General features: G+C 41.6%; 2 protein-coding genes across 7 annotated transcripts in view; one reads left to right on the top strand and one right to left on the bottom strand.

Moving 5' to 3' along the window:
* Positions 1-3,837, top strand: part of sh3pxd2b (SH3 and PX domains 2B) — a 34,706-nt gene extending 30,869 nt beyond the window's left edge. For all 5 annotated transcript variants that reach the window (XM_061751378.1, XM_061751374.1, XM_061751375.1 and 2 more), the window contains one exon: positions 20-3,837. In XM_061751378.1, coding sequence (XP_061607362.1) covers positions 20-1,537 — 1,518 coding nt within the window. In that variant the 3' untranslated portion in view covers positions 1,538-3,837. The remainder of the gene's footprint in view (positions 1-19) is intronic.
* A 1,389-nt stretch (positions 3,838-5,226) lies between these two features.
* The window catches only part of stk10 (serine/threonine kinase 10), a 46,714-nt gene continuing 32,877 nt past the window's right edge, over positions 5,227-19,063 (bottom strand). Inside the window, exons 8-20 of one of the 2 annotated variants that reach the window (XM_061751372.1) lie at positions 17,739-17,873; positions 16,173-16,481; positions 14,718-15,107; positions 13,314-13,438; positions 12,790-12,913; positions 12,022-12,213; positions 10,157-10,249; positions 9,932-10,061; positions 9,706-9,830; positions 9,023-9,211; positions 7,570-7,695; positions 7,369-7,482; positions 5,227-6,543 (exon numbers count right to left, since the gene is read on the bottom strand). In XM_061751372.1, the coding sequence (XP_061607356.1) occupies positions 6,400-6,543; positions 7,369-7,482; positions 7,570-7,695; positions 9,023-9,211; positions 9,706-9,830; positions 9,932-10,061; positions 10,157-10,249; positions 12,022-12,213; positions 12,790-12,913; positions 13,314-13,438; positions 14,718-15,107; positions 16,173-16,481; positions 17,739-17,873 (2,196 nt within the window). In that variant the 3' untranslated portion in view covers positions 5,227-6,399. The remainder of the gene's footprint in view (positions 6,544-7,368; positions 7,483-7,569; positions 7,696-9,022; positions 9,212-9,705; positions 9,831-9,931; positions 10,062-10,156; positions 10,250-12,021; positions 12,214-12,789; positions 12,914-13,313; positions 13,439-14,717; positions 15,108-16,172; positions 16,482-17,738; positions 17,874-19,063) is intronic. The other variant, XM_061751373.1, reaches the window with a different exon arrangement.

Genomic DNA, 19,063 nt, shown 5'->3' with positions numbered 1-19,063 from the left:
CTCTTTTCCATCTTACCAGGTGATTGAGAAGAATGGCAGTGGCTGGTGGTACATTCAAATAGACGAGCAAGAAGGTTGGGCCCCGGCTACATTTATTGAGAAGTACAAGAAGACAAGTAATGCCGTACGGCCCAACTTCTTGGCGCCTCTGCCCAATGAGATGGAGAGGCTGCGACTGGAGGACAGCGGTTCTTCAAATGTCCCGGGCACAGATGATAGCTGGTCTAAGCCTTTACCGGATGAGCCCACCGGAGCCCCCGAATCCTGCACACGAGCTAAGCTGAGAGACTGGAAGTCTGGCGCGACCAAGTTTCCTGCCTTCTCTGGACCACTGCCTCCAGCTCCTGTGGCGCCACCTGATGATAAACCAGCTCTACCACCGCGAAGGGAGTCCATCAATAAGAGCTTTGACATTGATGTGGCAGAGAAACTGGCCAGACCAGATCATTCCAAGCCTATGCCCCCTAAACCACCAGCTCCTGGGGTCATCATGCCCCTGGGTCCGCCAAAGGCAGCACCTTTCAAAGCAGACAAACCACCAGAACCAAAGAAAGATGACAAGAGTAAAGCGCTTCACCTTCGCAATGAGATGGGTCTGGAATGTGGTCACAAGGTCTCTGCCAAAGAGGTCAAGAAGTTTAACCTGAAGCCGGTACCAAAGCAGCCACCAAAACCCAAGCCTGAAGTTACAGAAGAGAAACCAGAGGCAGCTTCTCCACCCGTATTTATGAAGCCAAAGCCGGTGATCCGACCTAAACCCATTCCAGCCGCGAAGCCGGATCCGCCAGCAGAGAACAAAGTCGACATCACCAACCTGAGAAGTAAGCTGAGATCTTCGAAACCCACGGATCCCGGCTCTTCTTCAGGGGAGGTCAACCATCAGAACGATACCCTGGCAGTCCATGCTAGTGCACCACCCTTTCATATCTCATCTCTGAATAATGGCAAGAACTGCGATGAACCAAAACTCCCCCCTAAACACGTGAACGGTCATAGTCAAGAGAGCTCGCCACCCCCTGCAAAACCAGCAGTGCCTCCCCACAAGGAGGCCCCTCTGAGACCCCCGGCCTTGGCTCCGAGAAGACCTCCTCCTCCAAAGAAGAACACCCCATCCAGCCCAACAGAGAGCAAACCACCAACCGCTTTAAAAGACTCTCAAGATCCCCCTAAGAGCGGACCAGCTCAACTCAACAGACCCCCGCCGCCTAAACCAAAGGGCTTTTCTCCCGCTATCCCAAGCAAGGAAAAAGAAGAACCCAAGGGTAATAAAATCACAATTCCCCCCAAACTCCAGGTGAAGAGCGACAAGCCCGGCCCGCCCAGAGACAAGCTCCCACCTTTGCTCAAGGAGTCCAGCAAGGATGAGCTGTACTTGGCCGTGGCGGACTTTGATGGCGACGACCCGACGTCCAGCTTCAAGGTGGGGACGCTCTTTGAGGTGCTGGAGAAGAACAGCAGTGGCTGGTGGTTCTGCAAGAACATAGGAGCAGATGTGGAGGGCTGGATCCCTTCGAATTACTTGAGCAAGAAACCTTGAGGCACTCATATACAAAAAGATTAAAACCTACAAAAAAAAAAAAAAAAAACACTTTTTTTGTTGCTAGAATTCATTTTTAATTTATAGGTACATTTTGTTTTTCTTTTTCTACTTAAACAATAGTAACACATTTTGAGGGTGGGGCTTTCCTTCTCTTAATTTAACTATGACATTAAAACCTTTTGTTCCTTTTGTCAAATACTGGTTTACCCTTGCATTAGCATTAAAGAGGAGTCCTAGCGTACCATTACAATTTGCAGAGAGATTCCCTCAAGCGTACGTGACGTAACCCAAATCTGTCTCAAGAAACCAGAATCAATGTATTCTAATAACGTGACAAAAACATTTAAAAAAAATGAAATATACAGTATCATACTCACCAGGGATGCGTGTGTATCCCAACTGACTTTTTTGGAGCCGAACGTAGCTCGCTCTGACCAACCAATCAGAGGACAAAACATTGCAGACGTCCCACCACTGAGTCTCATGCAATGATAAAGCCACAATTACAGTCAATAATTTTCAGAATCACAATCATATTTATTTGCCAAGTATGTCAAAAACATACAAGGAATTTTGTCTCCTGTATTTGGAGCCGCTCTAATATAACAGCACGTACTTCTAGGCCATAAATATAAAACAAACAAATGAAAAACAGTAAGTGCGGCCTTAAATGAGCGAACCTTCTTGTGCCCCGTGATGACGTATTCTTACGCTGCTGCGCAAATTAGCTCATTGTGCGCCGTTTGTCACCTCGAAGCGTCGTACGTCAGAGACAGTGTCCGAGATGCCCGTTAACCACGCCTTCTCTAATGGTAGTGTCACTTTATATGCAAAATGCTTAATATGCAGGATTCAAGAGTAGACTCCCCACAGTAGCACAAAAAAAATACACTTAACAAATTGCTGGGATTTCTTTAGTAATAAACAAATAGTTTTGTTTATTGAGGGTCAACAGGCTTTAGTGTTAAAAGCAATCACTACAAGAGTTCACTTTGCCAAGTGGAAGTGCTTTGTTCATGATGGTCACGCATGTTCATTTTTTGCTTTTGGAACGTTTCCTTTTATTGATATTTAACTTTGCCTTGATGTGTAACGTATGTTTTCTTTTTACATGAGGTCAGGCCAAGATTTGCACATGCTCAAAGAGGTAAAAACGGTTAACAACATTTTTTTATTTCACATACCGAATTTCCTCAAATAGTGGACTCTGCTCTGATAGACACCCTGACCCTGTTAATTCGCCAGGTGCATTGTTAACTTGAATAAATACAACAATGCATCTCTTTATAGCTCTCATTACTATTATCGTTTTTTTGGTTTTTTTTAACCAGAACCCACAACCTCTCTAAAGCTGACCTTCAGTAGTACTGCTTGTAGAGTGGATTTATTCCACGTAGGGCCAGCACAATAGTGTCCTTCACAAATAATAAAGCTATGAATCTATCTATGAATAAAAGAGTGTGTTACACAATAACTCTATATATTTATTATAATAAATATTGTTTTAAAATAAATACATGTGGAAATTATTTCAGAAAAAAATATTAAAAATGCTTCTGTAAAATAAAGGCCACCTGCCAATGGTTGGTACTTTCTGCAGTTGAGTATCTATATATATATATATAGGCCGCTAAATGAGGATGTGCGGTAAATGGAAATTGTTTGGTACATCATAACTGAAAAAGTAGGGTTCTAAAAAAAATAAATTAACATCCGACCAAGTGGTCAGTGCAATTATTTACATTATTGTCAATGTCCCAGTTTGATGTTCAGATAACAGCGATTTAAAAAAAAAAAAATTGGTATCTGACCTATGTACAGTACAAAATATTGTTTTACGTAAAGGCTTGACTGGTCTCAAGCACGGTCAGTATGTCAAAAATATTTTTTATTGTAAAGACTATCTTAAATGTGGTCAATTTTCTTATTAACTATCGTTTGACTTTGTTTATTGATGAAGGAACTCGGAGAGATTAGTGAGGATTTGATTGAAAGTGAATTATACATCTGGTCTGGATCTAATGGCTTCATGGTTTTCATCACCACGAAGCAAAGTAGGAAAAATAAGTTCACACATTTAGACAATCAGACAAGACTTGAACTGAGTTGCTATGTTCATTTGACACACAACTGACAGTCATTATAAGGCAAAGAAGAGCGTCGGGTAAGTTAGGTCCAGGACATGAAAGATAAATGGATGGGTTGATGATGTCATCATGGCAGTATTGTAATTTTGTCACTTTTTTTTTTTAATTACATTGAATCTTAAGTCAATAAACATTTCCATTTTTTTTCAATTTTGGTGGTTTTATTCAGTGATTGTTTCTATGTTTCATTATTCTGGAGAAATGGGGGGGGGGGGGGGGGGGGGAACATGTACTGCTTAAAGTGGAGCAAACAATTTGTTAAACTAGAAAAATTGCACCGACAATTTTAAACCTGTTGCTAAACAGTACTGGCCATTTTCATCGTTTACATTTGGTGGCACGCTGGACGACTGGTTAGAGCGTCTGGTTCAAACCCCGGCCCCGCCTGTGTGTAGTTTGCATGTTCTCCCCGTGCCTGCGTGGGTTTTCTCGGGGTACTCCGGTTTGCTCCCACATCCCAAAAACATGCATGGTAGGTTAATTGACAACTCTAAATTGCCCGTAGGCGTGAATGTGAGTGCGAATGGTTGTTTGTTTGTATGTGCCCTCCAATTGGCTGGCAACCAGTTCAGGGTGTACCCGGCCTCCTGCCCAATGATAGCTGGGAAAGGCTCCAGTGAGGAGAACCGACTCAGAAAATGGTGGATGTACGTTTGGAAAATTAGTCACATTTCTGGCAATTGTGAGGAAAGGCAATTTACATAAAGCTGGACTTGTATAAGAAATTTTAAGTCATTTGGACTAATGAAGTGATGCTCCTTTCTTTGTAATTTACAAACTTTCATACAGCGCCACCATCTGGCGAAATGCTTCCAAAGAATTTGAGTTAAGTGAGTCAAGTTTTGAGTTAAACACAGCATCTTAGACTTGTCACAAATTTTAATTTGGATTTATTAAGTAAGAAACCTCTCTTCAAAGTTGGACTTACAACGTTAGTAGAACAGCGCCACCATCTAGTGAACTTGTGGAACAAAAAGATTTTAGCGGAACGGGTTCTGCAGTCTTGTATTTTCCAGCCATAAATACATTTAATTATGGGCTGGATATGAATAGTTTGGGCTTAACTGTATATCTCAGTCATTGAACAACATCAAATTTGATTTTGAGTGATAAACTCCAAATTAAGTGAGGGTGTCCCACGAGAGAAGTCATTCGGAATCATCAAGTGAGAGCATTTGCTTTCAACCTGAAACTAATAGCAATGCATCATCTGGTGAAACTGTCCAAAGGAATTTGAACTCTGTACTAAGCTTCAAGTCAAGTTGAACACAGCAGGTTACTGTCTTATGTCACATTCTGGAACAATTTGGACTCGAGGGTCTTTCCTGGCTATTCCGACTTTGTAATTTGAAAAAAACAGCACTACAATCTGGTGGAATGATATGGTTCAAAGGAAATTTGAGCTGAATGTGTGTGTCAAGTTTCAAGTCAATCAATCAGTTTTAATGGACCAAAAAAAAGTGAGTTTAAATTAACATTATTCACTATCCCAATGGGTTAAATTGCTTTATTGAAGAAATAGCGTCGTCACAAGTCTAGTAATTAGAAAATTTGCATTTATTAGATATTTACAACAGTGGTTCGTTCTGATACAATCACACGCACAAGCTACCATACATTCCACGTTATGCAAACTGAGGCAGAGGGACCTAGAAGGACCCATTAACCTTGACCCAAAATATAATTTACATTAAATTAAAGAGAGCTGAATTAAAATGTACCTAAATGTTGATTCAATATACATTTGTTTGGGAAAAAAAACATTCAGCAGAAAGAATCGTTGCACTCCCTTGAAAACCAAACATATATAAACGTCTGCGTTTTTGACGGCGCAAGTGGAATTCGAAACTCCTCAGTTATTCCCCCCCCTCAGTGCAAAGGAAGGCCAACAAAAAAATATATATACCTCTGAGCTCTGAAAAAGACAAAGTAACATTGCAGTTTAACTACTGCAACAATTTAACACTCAACACTTTCTTTTAAATCCGTCAGCTAACAAAAACAAACAGTATTTCGCTTTGGCTTTGTCACTTCCCATCCAGTGCGGCTGATTTCTACAGTAAAACAATCACTTCTCCCCTTTGTTAAGATGAATCCATAAACAATCATTTAAAAGAAGTTACTATTTTTGTTTCAGCTGATACCCCATTCCAAATAATAATAATAAACATACCGCAGCTTAGGGTTAAAATATATTTCATAATATTTAAATTAAAATGTACAGTGATGAATTGTGATTAAACTATGAGCAAAAATAAATTAAAAAGGGCAGCTCTCGGTCAAAACGTAAGGCATATAGGACTGTAACTAATTTCCATATATTTTGTAATTTGCATTGAAAAAAGTGAGGCTGCCTTTCATCAAACATCCCGTAAAAATATATGTATACAAGATATATTCCTTATTTGGGTATTAAAAAAATAATAATGATGGCACCCTTTAACCTAATAAAATATATTTTCACTTGTGGCCTTTGGTTGTTAACCAACAATGTGAAGATTATGTATGACAGAAAAAAAAAACAGACAATGTGGGTTAAGACATAAATATGCACTTATTAACATGAATAACAATGAGGAGGGAGGGATTCCGTTGTGACTGACTGAGCAAACAAAAAGCAGAAGCAACAACGCAGTGCCCTGCAGGTAGGTGAGTTGGAGACAGTTTTGAAAAAGTGTGTCTTTGTGTGTGTGCCACAGCAGCAGCAGGCCCTTATATAGTGGAGGAGTCCTGATAGGGCACCAACTTGGAGAATTTGCCGACAGATCCCACCGGACTCGGAAAGTCGTCAATGTCGGTGATCTTGAAGAAAGCGTCCTGCTCCTTCCTCCTGTTGTTCAGATCCTCCTCGAGTGCCTGAGATGGAGAAAGAGGAAGACACAGTTACACACAAAACCATTTCGCATGAGTGCATCTCCCTCCCCCCCCTCATTTTTTTTAATTTACAATTAATAGAATTACAGTAGAATGACAACACAATTATTACTAAAACAAACTAAGGCTGCAGCTATCAAATGTTTTTAGAATCTATTATTCTAGCGATTATACCATCAATTAAACGGATAAAAATGTGAATGTGTGCATATGACGTGCAGGTATTGTTGTTATCCACTTTGGATCGCCATCCTCCTCCGGTGTGTGTGGCTTACAAAGCCTGTTGAGTGACATGTGCATCAGCGAATTAGATTTTGAGTTGGCTATCGTCAGCTCAGGTTAGCAGCTGGCTGTTAACCGGCTGACGGCTGACCAGTCTGCGTCAGTTGCAGCCGTGGCAGTTTGTGTTTGAATGGTATCTTATTTCGTGTTTATTTTGTTTACCGTTTATTCCAAAAAGCAATTGAAAGCGCACCAGCAGCTGCGTCTATCCTTGAGCACTTGTGGGAGCATTACAATAGGTTCTAATTTGAAGTGGTAGTCTATAATAAATGAGCTAAGGATGCATACATTACGTAATAATAGACATACTGTTGTGTAAGCCAGTTCTGCTTTGCAGAAGACCCATTGCACTTCGAGTGAAATTATTGCAAACTTTTGACTTTTTTTTTTTTTTTTTTTTTTTTTTTTTTACACAGGGCAGTGCGTGAGTCTGCTCTGATATTATCACTGCGAAGCTTCGAGGCAGGGATTTTGCTTTGACTTTTTTATTTGATCTACTATTTTAGAAAATGTCAGGAAACCTACCATCTTCCTCGGTTTCAGCTGCTCCCGCCAGTCCTTCACCAGCTGGTTGTGCTGCTCATCCAGATGTTTGAGCCTCTGCGTCTCATTCTCAACCAGCATGTGGCACTTCTCATTCTGAGGCAGTAACAACATGGATGCTTTTTAAACAACTCAATTTTTTGTACAGGCAAAAAACAAACAAAAAGGTGTGCGCGCGTGTACCTGCAGCTGCTGCAGTTCTCGGATATTTCCCTCGCACTCGCCGACCGTCTCCCTCATCTGGTTCTCGTGCTTCTGCTGTTGGAGCAGCTTCTCGTTCTTTTGACGCCTCTCCTCCTGCTGGGAAAACTTCAGAGGAGAGACGAAACAAGCGGTTAGAAGCCTCATGCGTAAAAGTCAAACAACAACGCTGAAGAAATGATCCCTGGTCACAAAGAAGATGTAATATGCATGCCGGGCCACTGGTTGGCGCTGTCATTTGAATGCGCTGAATCTGCAATAGGTAAGCTGCTTGGTGTGAAGAAATCCACTGTGGGAGCAATTCTGGGTTCCACACAAGATCCCACCACGTGTGGTCAAAATGATCAAAAGAACGGTGAGCAAAAATCCCAGAACCACACGGGGGGACCTAGTGAATGACCTGTAGAGAGCTGGGACCAAAGTAACAAAGGCTACCATCAGTAACACACTACGCCACCAGGGACTCAAATCCTGCAGTGCCAGACGTGTCCCATTGCTTAAGCCAGTACATGTCCAGGTCCGTCTGAAGTTTGCTAGAGAGCATTTGGATGATCCAGAAGAGGATTGGGAGAATGTCATATGGTCAGAGGAAACCAAAATCAAACTTTTTGGTAAAAACTCAACTTTTTGTGTTTGGAGGAGAAAGAATGCTGAGTTGCATCCAAGGAATACCATACCTACTGTGAAGCATGGGGGTGGAAACATCATGCTTTGGGTCTGTTTTTCTGTAAAGGGACCAGGACCACTGATCCGTGTAAAGGAAAGAATGAATGGGGCCATGTGAGATTTTGAGTGAAAACCTCCTTCCATCAGCAAGGGAATTAAAAATGAACCGTGGCTTGGTCTTTTCAGCATGACAATGATCCCAAGCAGACCACCCGGGCAATGAAGGAGTGGCTTTATAAGAAGGGTTTCAAGGTCCTGGAGTGGCCTAGCCAGTCTCCAGATCTGAACCCCACAGAAAATCTTTGGAGTGACTTGAAAGTTTGTGTTGCCATGTGACAGCCCCAAAGCACCACTGCTCTAGAAGAGATCTGCATGGAGGAATGGGCCAAAATACCAGCAACGGTACGTGAAAACCTTGAGAAGACTTACAGAAAACGTTTGACCTCTGTCATTGCCAACAAAGGGTATATAACCAAGTATTGAGATGAAGTTTTGTTATTGACCAAATACTTATTTTCCACCATAATTTGATAAATTCTTTAAAAATCAGACTGATTTTCTGGATTCCCCCCCCCCCCTCATTTTGTCTCTCATAGGAGAGGTATACCTATGATGAAAATTACAGGCCTCACTCATCTTTGTAAGTGGGAGAACTTGGACAATTGGTACTTTTTTTGTCCCACTGTATAGCTCCTTTAAAGAGGCTTCAGGAATTTCTGGTACGCATCCTACACATGACAAGAATCTCCCGCGTTCTTAATCCGTGTACCTGCTTGACCCTCTCCCTGTCCTCTGAGCTGCTGCCTGTCGAGTTGATGCGAAGGCTCTTCTTGAACATGGCCAAGCGCGTTTTGGCGTCGTTGCGCTGGATCTTGGGCAGGCGGTTCTTCTCCCGTTGCTGCCGAGCTTTTTGGAGCTCGGTCATACGCTGATTATAGCGCTGCATGTGTTCCTGCTCCTGGATTTGAAGAGAACGTAGATACGAGGCACATCAACGATCAGGCAGCAAAGTGGCACTACTATTTTGTGTCATTTTGTAATTATTTGCTTTGTATTATGTCAATAAATCAAATTATTTTCCATCCATGAGTGTACAATATATATTATCTTTCATTTTGACTTTCTGTATGTGATAACCAGTTGCCGCACTCCACCGAGTCGCAGTTGGCTATTTTCCCGTGGCGCCTATACTCAGCTATTCTCTCTTTTTTTTTTTCTCTTTTTGTAACTGATGCCACATGTTGGAACCATAGCCCTGGCTAATAGGAACGTAGTCATTGTCAAGGAAGTATTGTAGAGGTGATGCGAAGATATTAGTCTATCAGTCGAAATGTATGTCAAGGAGAAGCTGAATTTATTAGTGGAAGCTACGGAGCATCTTCGCTGTACGTGCATGTATACACACGCACTTATGTTTTTTTGTTTTTTTCAGGGCATGGTCAACCACCTTACCTTGCCGTGTTTTTTGAAGAGTAGATGCCTCTGGAGGAAATATTGATCTTTGAGCTGCTGCTTGAGTTGCTGGTGTCTCTCATAGAGGTTCCTCTCCTCTAAATCCCACATCGAAGATTCACGATCTGCGCAAAGAGGAGAGAGGATTGCGAGATCAGATCAGCAGACGCTGATGGATGCAGAACACCCCACGACACGCTCTCATGCCCTCCATAGATGGTCAAACCTCGAATGAGCTGCTGCTTCTTGCTGAGACAATCCCGCTCTGTATCGGCAATCTCTTTCTTGTTGTTGAAGATGATTTGGTTGAGGGTGGTGTCCAGGTGGCCCTTCTGGGCTGCCAGGAATTGTTGCTCCTTTAGGCACAAGGGGGAAAACAATGGTGTCTTTTTTTTATTTTTTATTTTTTTTAAAGACTAATACAAGAAGCAGAAAATCCTAGTGAACCTACCTCTTCTTGCTTTGATTCTTGGAAGGAAATCATTCGTTGTTTCAAATGTTCTTTGCGCTCATTTCTTGGCAGTTTGTCGACAGATTGTTTTAACTGAAAAGGAACAAAAGAAGTGCATTTACTAACCCGCATAAAATACGGTAGGGACAACCTAAAAACGAGCACATTTCAGCGAGTCAAGTAATAGGACGTGTCAAGTGTACCGTATTTTCACGACCATAAGGCGCACTTAAAAGTCTTAAATTTTCACCAAAATGGACGGGGCGGCTTATAGTGCGGCGCGCCTTATGTGTGAACCGAGTTCTATAAATGTTATGTGATGAGCGCTCTGCTTATATTTATTTATTTATTTTTTACCGCTTGTCTGACTGGGAGCATTTCCGGGGTGTGCATTGTGCAAAACAACATCGGTTTGGCTAAGGACCCCCGAAAATGTCACCTACGAAGAGACACGCTTACCAAGCACAGTTTAAACTGCAAGCTATCAGTTACGCAGAGGAACATGGGAATCGAGCAGCCGCGAGAGAATTCAAGATCAACGAATCCATGGTTCACAAGTGGAGGAAGCAGGACAACGAGTTTCGCCAAGTCAAGACGACGAAGCTGAGTTTCCGTGGAAAAAAAAGAAAAAACATAACGCGGAAACAAGGTGTTGGAAGACCAACTCCAGCAAAGGATTAATGATCAAAGAACAGCCGGGAGAAGCGTGTCTACAGTCACCATTCGACTTGAGTGCAATAACTCGGGGCTTGCCATCATTCCGGGAGGCTTGACGAACCGCTGGACATCCGTGTAAACAGGGCGTTCAAAGTGAAGTGAGCGGCGTGGGAGCCATGGATGACAGATGGGGAACACAGCTTTACTAAGACTAGGAGGCAACGCCGGCCGAGTTACGCCACAATTTGTGAATGGATTGTGGATGCTGGGGCTAACGTGTCTCCTTGCACTTTGTTCGAGCTTTCTCACGGCAACGAGACTGACTCGAATCTGGCGTGTTTGATTGAGAACTTGCCCAGCTGTTCATTTCGGACACAGAGGATGAGGACTTTGATGGATTTGTGGATGAGGATTGATAAAAAAAATAACGTGAGTACATTGTTAAATACTTCAATAAAGTACAACCGAACTCAGTTTTGCTCCCGCTGCCTTTTTAAAAACATTGTTCTCGCGTGCATGCATGCTACCGTATGTTTTAAGATGGCCTTATGTATGTGTTAAATACAGAAATAGACCCCGTAACTGAGACTGCGCGTTTTAATACGGTGCGCCCTATGGTCGTGAAAATACGGTATATAATTCTGAATCCTTTGTGCGCTTTAATTAAAGCATTCAAAGACACTGTTAAGACACTTGGAAATGTCTAAAATTGTGTAATAAAGTATCTCCCCTAACATACTGTACATTTAAGAAATGTTATTAGTCCATCTAGTTCAGTGTGTGTGTGTGTGGGGGGGGGGGGGATATATACATCAATAAATACAGTTGGAATACTATAAAATTGTCCATCCAGCCATTTTCTATGCCGCTTAGCATGTTCAAGGTCGCAGGGAAAGGAAGCAGAGCCTTTTGCAGGTGACTTCAGGTGAAAGGTGGTCTTCACACTAGATTATGGCAATGCACTCAGATTCACGTTACTGAGTGGCAACTGAACCTGCGCTCCCTGCACCAAAGTTAGGAGAGTGTAGCACAACCTCATCAGTGACTTACAATAGAATTGTACCTTCTTATATTTTATGTGACTGTCACTTTGTGATGACAAAATATTAGGGAATAAATCATAGTGCATGCTACATATTGTGATGCTCCAGACATCTGCTCGAAGAAATAAACCGGATTTTAACTTAATTTAGGACCCTGTAGTTTACCTGGGTACCTACTTCTTTTTTCTTGTGTTTGAGATAATCCTGGAACTTCTGGTAGTCACGGTGTTGCTCTGCTTTGATGCGTTTGGCCTCTTCTTTGAGTTTACTTAGGTGGTCCGTCTCCATCCGCTCAATGGTCTGCTTCTGATGCTTCTCCAGGTTCTCCATTTCCCCATCATAGTACTTCTTCTTGGCCTGTGAATGGGACATTGTGGCTCATAAGAATAAGAACATGATTTGTATTAGTGGAAATCAAAGCAGTCCACTAGAAGGCCGCTCAAGTTGCACGGTTCGGAAACCGTCCATTGTTTAGGGAAGAAACTGGCAGTAATTTCGTAAAAAATGTTGTACTTATAGGATGAACTTTGACTTAGTTGTGAGTGTTTTGCTTTTTAGCCAGACCTTTTCCAAAATAATGAACAGCCTCAGCAAGGGGTGTTAATAAGAAGAATTATACCAGTAAGACTCCAATGTCACTTTATTGTTTTTACATTTTACAGTGGTTATTGTCTTTTGACGTGAGGATGCTCAAAAGTGAGATACATGAGGTACAGCTCATTGGATAAAGTTAGGACTGATGATTTTACATCTTAACTTGCAACACATCGAGAGTTAAAAATGTTAAATTGTCATTGCCTGTTCCATTTCAGTTTGCTTAAATGTTTTCAGGCTGTTTTGTACATCAGTGGGAACAAGACTCATTGATGCACCCAATTTCAGTGATTAAGTGTAACTGAATAGTCGTTGTGTTGCATCTCAATGGCATCTCACATTAATTTCCTGCTCAAAGCGTTTTTGCATTTGTTCCCTCTGCGTTTCCAGTTTGGCTTGTAGCTGAGCCAGTGCTCGCTGCTCCTCCTTCTGGAGCAAACGCAGCTCACGGAGCTCCTGGCGCCTGAACACATCGACAACACATAGCAGGATAACAAGGTGTACTGTCATTCACAATTCTAGTTAGGATTGTGTCAGTAGGTGTAGTGTCATATTCCTACCACTAGGTGACACGAGTAACGCAGTTGTAGAGCTTGTGTGAAAGTATGTTTTCATGTAGTGGAGAGAGATGATTGGATCCTTTGGCAACTTTATACTTTTTTTGTGTACACATGATTTAATTTGATTTTTGTATACACACTGTACACATATATGAATCCATTTAACTTATTTAAAATTGTACTTTTTTTTTTTTCTTATCACCATGGCCCTAATGCTCCCTCACAGTTCATTAAGATGCTGATAGGTGAAGCATTCCGTGTCGCTTGCGTATCGGAGGTCTAAGAGGAGATTCATCCGCATACCTGAGGAATCGCATCTCCTCATCTTTCTTCTCATCGTCCCTGATTATCTTCGCGGTTGTCACGCTCACCTCTACACCGTCAACCACAAACTTCCTGGTTCGCTTTAAAGTCTTCCGCGAGTAATCCTGGAGGAAGGTAAGAAAAGGAGGTTGGGAGAAAGGTTAGCAAAACATTTTGATGGAATTCTCACAAATGTGCTTTTTAGAGTAAAGTTATTAGTAGAATTGTTTGAGCCATTTAATTGACACAAATCTACTAACTACAAATCTAATCAAATCCAATACAAAGTATTACAAACATATAGGTATTAGTTAATAATAAGTGAATGGTGGGAATTTGCTGGGGCGTAGAAGTGCACTGCAACATGTCAAGAGAAATTTGTAATAGTTTGCACCTTACATACAAGGTAACCAAAATATTATTAACGCCGCTCAGGAGGATCTTGCACGATTGGCATTGCAGCAATCAAAGAATGGATGTTTGTGTTAAATGCTTTTAGTTTACATGTGACCACTGTGTCAGTCGGAGTCCATAAAGCTCCAGAAGCAACTAAGTGACAGTGAGGCGCATAGAGACCTCCATTCACAGAGGTCAAGCGCTGGACTGTGCGCACACAAAGGCCACATTGGACCTCAATGAATGGAACACGATGCATATTTTGCTGCAAGAAAGGCTTGTTGGAATCCAGTGATGCAACTGTCTTTCTCATATTCACCATATTTGCTTGCTCCTCTTTGGAAAACACTTGCTTTGTTAGAATAATGTATTGTAGATCAGCATTAACCCTAACCAGTTACCCATCACGCACACGTGTTTAAAGGCTATTACTGGGTATCTGCAGATTTAAGGATTAAAATCTGAATCCAACCACTGCAAAATTTGATATGCAGGAAAACCCCGGTAAGTAAAATGATTCAGTTGATTAAGAGATGCAGTAAGCTTATACTGTAGTGTTATAAGCACAAACACGACGACAACACTGTGGTCTACCATTTTTGTTTTCATCATTTATCATGCCAGCCCAGACTTCAAAGGAAAGAACAGTGGCGTTTTCAAAAACCTTCAGGCTTTACATAACTTTTGTCAAGCAAACAACCAGACAAACCTGTTAAACAATCTTCCGTAAATCACACGTTAAGCAGTCTATCTCCTCTATCTAATATGTGAGGAAAAGCCTTGTGAAATACAGGGAATCCTCTGTTTCAGCTGTGTTACACACCCAAACCCCAAAAGCAACACAATGCAGTTTCAGTCCCTCGCCACATGCTTTTTCCAAGGAGGAGCTGAAGACACTGGGAGTTCCTTCTTTGCTCTTTTTCTAGTCAAAATGTTTTCACCATTTGAAGTGAGATATAAAACAAAGAATGCAGGAAGCCCTGATGTGTATGATGGATGTGGACTCACCCTTGCAGATATTGAGAAGCTCTCCTTATTCAGAGACAGGCTCTTCATGCTCTCCGTCTCCATACTGCCCGAGTATGAGTAGCGCGTGCTATTGACCCGACCGTTGATGTAAGGAGAGACAGTCTCAGGAGTGGATTCCATTGATGCTCGATCAGTGTTCATCTTGTTAAGGATGCTGCTCGGTCCGGAACTAGGTGCCAGCGAAGGAGCAGCTGAAATTAATCCTGGAGTCTGCGTTGGGCTGGTAGTAGCTTGTTCATTCAGTATTTGTGTGCTCTGGTCTGGAGACACCTGGTTCCTGGGCACCTGTGGCAACTCGATACAGTCAACACTTTCCTCGGATGTATCAGATTGGGGGAGAGACGGCAGCAGTTCCGCCACCACAGCCACCTGGAAAATGTAGATTACCGTTACAAATCTTGCAATTGTTTCTCAAACAATTTGGAATAGCTCAAGAGGAAAAATATGCTTCTTAAAAATACAGCTCCTAGGTTTCATGATAGCGATGACTTAACTGATTAATTTATCTGTTATTTCCTACAGGAGAAAACAAATTGGTTGACTAGCATCCTATAACGGATTGTGTTTGATCTTCAAGGTTTCACCCTGTATAGTTATTCAGTTTTCACACAGTATCCAAGCAATATTACCTAATTGCATCAAAGAGAATTTCTGTTTCGTAATAGCAGAGAAGCAAATGTATGCATTTTATTTATCACGCAAAAACTATTGTTAGATATGCTGTTGTAGTGCACATTTTGAACACTTTTTCCTGCTGGTTTGTCACCATCACGCCAATGTATTTCTAAATGGAGTGGTGCACGAGTCTGCAGTAAAATTAGTCTGTCAATAAATGGTCAACTTCAAGGTACAGATTTTGCTTGGACCTGTTTTTGTAAACAAACTATTTGAGTTATTCAATTAATCGAAGCCCTAAATGCAATACTACTGAGGTCAAACACTATAGAACAGGGGTGTCAAACTCATTTTTGTCACGAGCCACATTGTAGATACAGTTTTCCTCAGAGGGCCGTTATGATTGTAAAACCATATCAATGTTGAATCGCCTCATCATATTACTACACATAGACAACAAATTGATGGATAACTAGTTTTGAAATGAGAAGTCAAGGATAATGGTTTGTTCAACTATCGTTCAAGTAACTGTAAAAGGGGTTTGGAGGCAAAACACGCTTACAATAGTTCATTACTATTTATTACATATGAAGATACAAAAAAATTTGAACATATTTTTGCCAGAATCATGGAAGTTGACATGATTTGCTTTCGCGGGCCACATAAAATTATGTGGGGGCCAGATCTGGCCCCCGGGCCTTGAGTTTGACACCTGCGCTATAGAAAATGGAGGGATGGCTGTTGAAAATCCAATATCAGAATTCAATTATTAGGAATTTCAAGGGAACGTTGTAGTAAAAGCTTGCAGACAAATGGTACCTTCTCTTCCTCAGATGTGGGAGTACTCTTCCCATCCTCGATGCCAGAGTCTGAGCTCGAAGTCTTGATCGACACGACGCTCTCATATTTCTCCGACTCCAGCTTCTCTCCGAAATACCCCTGGTCATTTGAGGGGAGATTGTGCCGTGGTAATGGAATAGGGATCGGCATGACAGCGTCCGGCCGCTGCTCTGTTGCCGATACTGGCTCTGCCCCTTTCTCCGGTAAAGATTGCGGTGACGTTGGTGAGGATGTCGTGGGGCTGGAAGGTTGCGAAGACTGGTCTCCTTCCAAACTGGTCTGACTGGTCTAGCATTGGCAAAGAGAAGACGACTCTGGTTATGCAATGATGTGGTAAAACACTACCTTAATTACTAGTCTCCCTAAATGTCAAACCCTTCAGGTGAAGAGTATACGTTTAGTGAAATAAGCAACCGTTGCCTGGGAAAAGTGCAGCCGTTCCTGTTCAATACTTCTTTTACATCAAGTCCGATTAGGTACATAAGAGTAATTGCATTGCAAATGACAGTATGTACATTCTATTTATCTAAGTAAGATTTGAGGAAATGGGTGCTTTTGCAACCTTACATTTAATCTGAGATTCCAGACACTGCGGAGCTTATAAACACAGTCCAAGGTAGGGATTCTATGAAATTACTGACTAAATGAAACAGGCAGCTTTATGAACTCAGTGATGATTACCTTGGGTATGAAGATCTAGTCGTTTTTCAAGTCTAATGTAAAACCTGAGGCAGAACAATGCACGGCCATAAATAATTCAGGCACCATTTTTTTTTTTGTTGTTGTTACAGGCGTAATACCAAAGTCTAAATTTAAAGTGAGGCTGGATGCCAGTGTTCCGGTTACTGTTCTTTTGTTTATCCTGAGGGTGGTAAAGTGCAACCTCGTGCTCTACGTTACTTTCTAATCTCATGGCCTCTGAGGACACATGAATGGCTTCAGCAGAAGCGACCTTCAGTCCTTTGGCAGAAAAGCAGTTTACCCAGAAATGTTGTTTAAAGGACGGCTGTATGTGCAGTTCACTAATAATCTTGTGGTAATGTTTGTGCATGCTTTTCCAAGTTTGAAATGTTAGTAATATGGGGGGCGGACACTAAACCAAGTTATAGATTTTGTAGAAAGGTGACGGAAATCAAATTTTCTGGGTATTTGATAAAAATGAGGATTGATTTATCTTATTACAGCGACTATCATACAATTATTTTTATTCTATGTGGGCAACATATTTTAGTGTATTGACAATTAAAAACCTTGCAATTAAAAGCATGTATTCCAAATTTAGTGCCTTAGGTCTTTTTACCCACATTATTTATTGTGTTTTTGAAAAAAAGAAGGAAAAAAAACAGTGTATATTGACTTGTGACAAGATTATAGTCGATGTCCAATGAAAAGCATCCCTCTGCACTTCACTTCCTACCGCTAGAGTCAGAAGCAAACCTTCGTAAATAAACAACGACATAGATTGGCAACTTCTATTTTTAGACATGAACAATGATGAAGAATTAAATGAAGTGACAGATTAGACAAATGAACCATGTTTGGTACCACAGTGAGCTCTATGGCGTCGTCGTCCTCTCCTTCCTCTCCATTGTCATCGATTTCCTCCATGACTTCAGCCTTGGCCTCAGCTACCAGCTCCCTCAGCGGGCGGTTCGTCGTAACTGAGCTCACGAAGGGGTGCTGGGGACAACACAGGGAAATATCAAACCTGAGTACTGGCAAGGGAATCAGGTGCGTTTCTGATGAAAATGTGAGTAATGGCAGTCATCTGCTGGCCCAGGAGGCAGCAAGACAGGAAGAGAACGGGTGACTTTCGCTGCTGATGAAATTCAATCCACCACAAGCCAGCTCCTCATTGCTTACCACTTAACCGAGGCGCATGCATCGACGCACAATGTCACGATACCTCAACATCACACCTGTAGAACAGGCAGTCTGTTTTGGCTAATTCTCCATTGGGGATGGGAAAGTGTGCTTTCAAAGCCCAAGAGCCTAGAGTGTAAACATGTTTCAAAGATGAATGTATCACCGATAAAGACTTGCCATGTATTATTCACATGCTGTGAAATTTAATTGGAGTGGCTCACCAAAGAGAAAAATGTGGTTGAGCGTTTAAGTGAGTGCACATTGACAAACATCCACACATTATGTGTCACGGTTGTTGTCTACTTGCTTTCTGTTCTTCTATTTGGCAGCAACTTTCAACTTGGCTGATTAGAAACAACAGTCGGCTATTGTCAAATGAAGCAGGAAGTGTAAATGCTGAGTGGCGTCCTATTACGGCACAAACGACAGACATACATTGGATTGGCCGGATTTGAACATCCATCCATTCGTCACACTTATCCTGTGCAAGATCTCAGGGGTGGAGCCTACTGAAGCTGACACTGGGCTAAATGTGGCGAGGGCACCCAGGACAGTTGCCTGCTCAACCCCAGCGCTCTTACCACAGTTTTGAAGTGTGAATTACTATTAAGCTCCTGTATACACATTATAAATTAAAGATTGTTTGTATTTGCACTGCAATAACAAAGACACTATTTGGGTTAATGCAACATGTGACCTGGCTGGTCCACCAATATTATAAGATATTTAAAGTAGGTGACACAGGGCTGCCAAGAAAGAACATTTTTCTTATTTTGAGCCCTTGTAACATCCAAATCTTGAACATTTACATGACACATTGCAAATACTAGTAAAGGTTAAAATACAAAATATATATATTTTAATGTATCAATAAAAGAGGCCAAAAGTAAGTCTCATCTCACATATATAAATTTTGTTCACTTGAACAAGCTGAATTAAATGTCACAGTGGGGAAGAAGGCAAAACAGTGGGGCTTATGTTCTCTTTTGTGGTTTTATGTTGCA

The sequence above is a fragment of the Phyllopteryx taeniolatus genome, chromosome 17 (genome assembly GCF_024500385.1).
Source record: "Phyllopteryx taeniolatus isolate TA_2022b chromosome 17, UOR_Ptae_1.2, whole genome shotgun sequence".
Lineage (NCBI taxonomy): Eukaryota > Metazoa > Chordata > Actinopteri > Syngnathiformes > Syngnathidae > Phyllopteryx > Phyllopteryx taeniolatus.
Note: the sequence above shows the minus strand (reverse complement) of the source record. Positions and strands in the feature narration are given on the sequence as shown.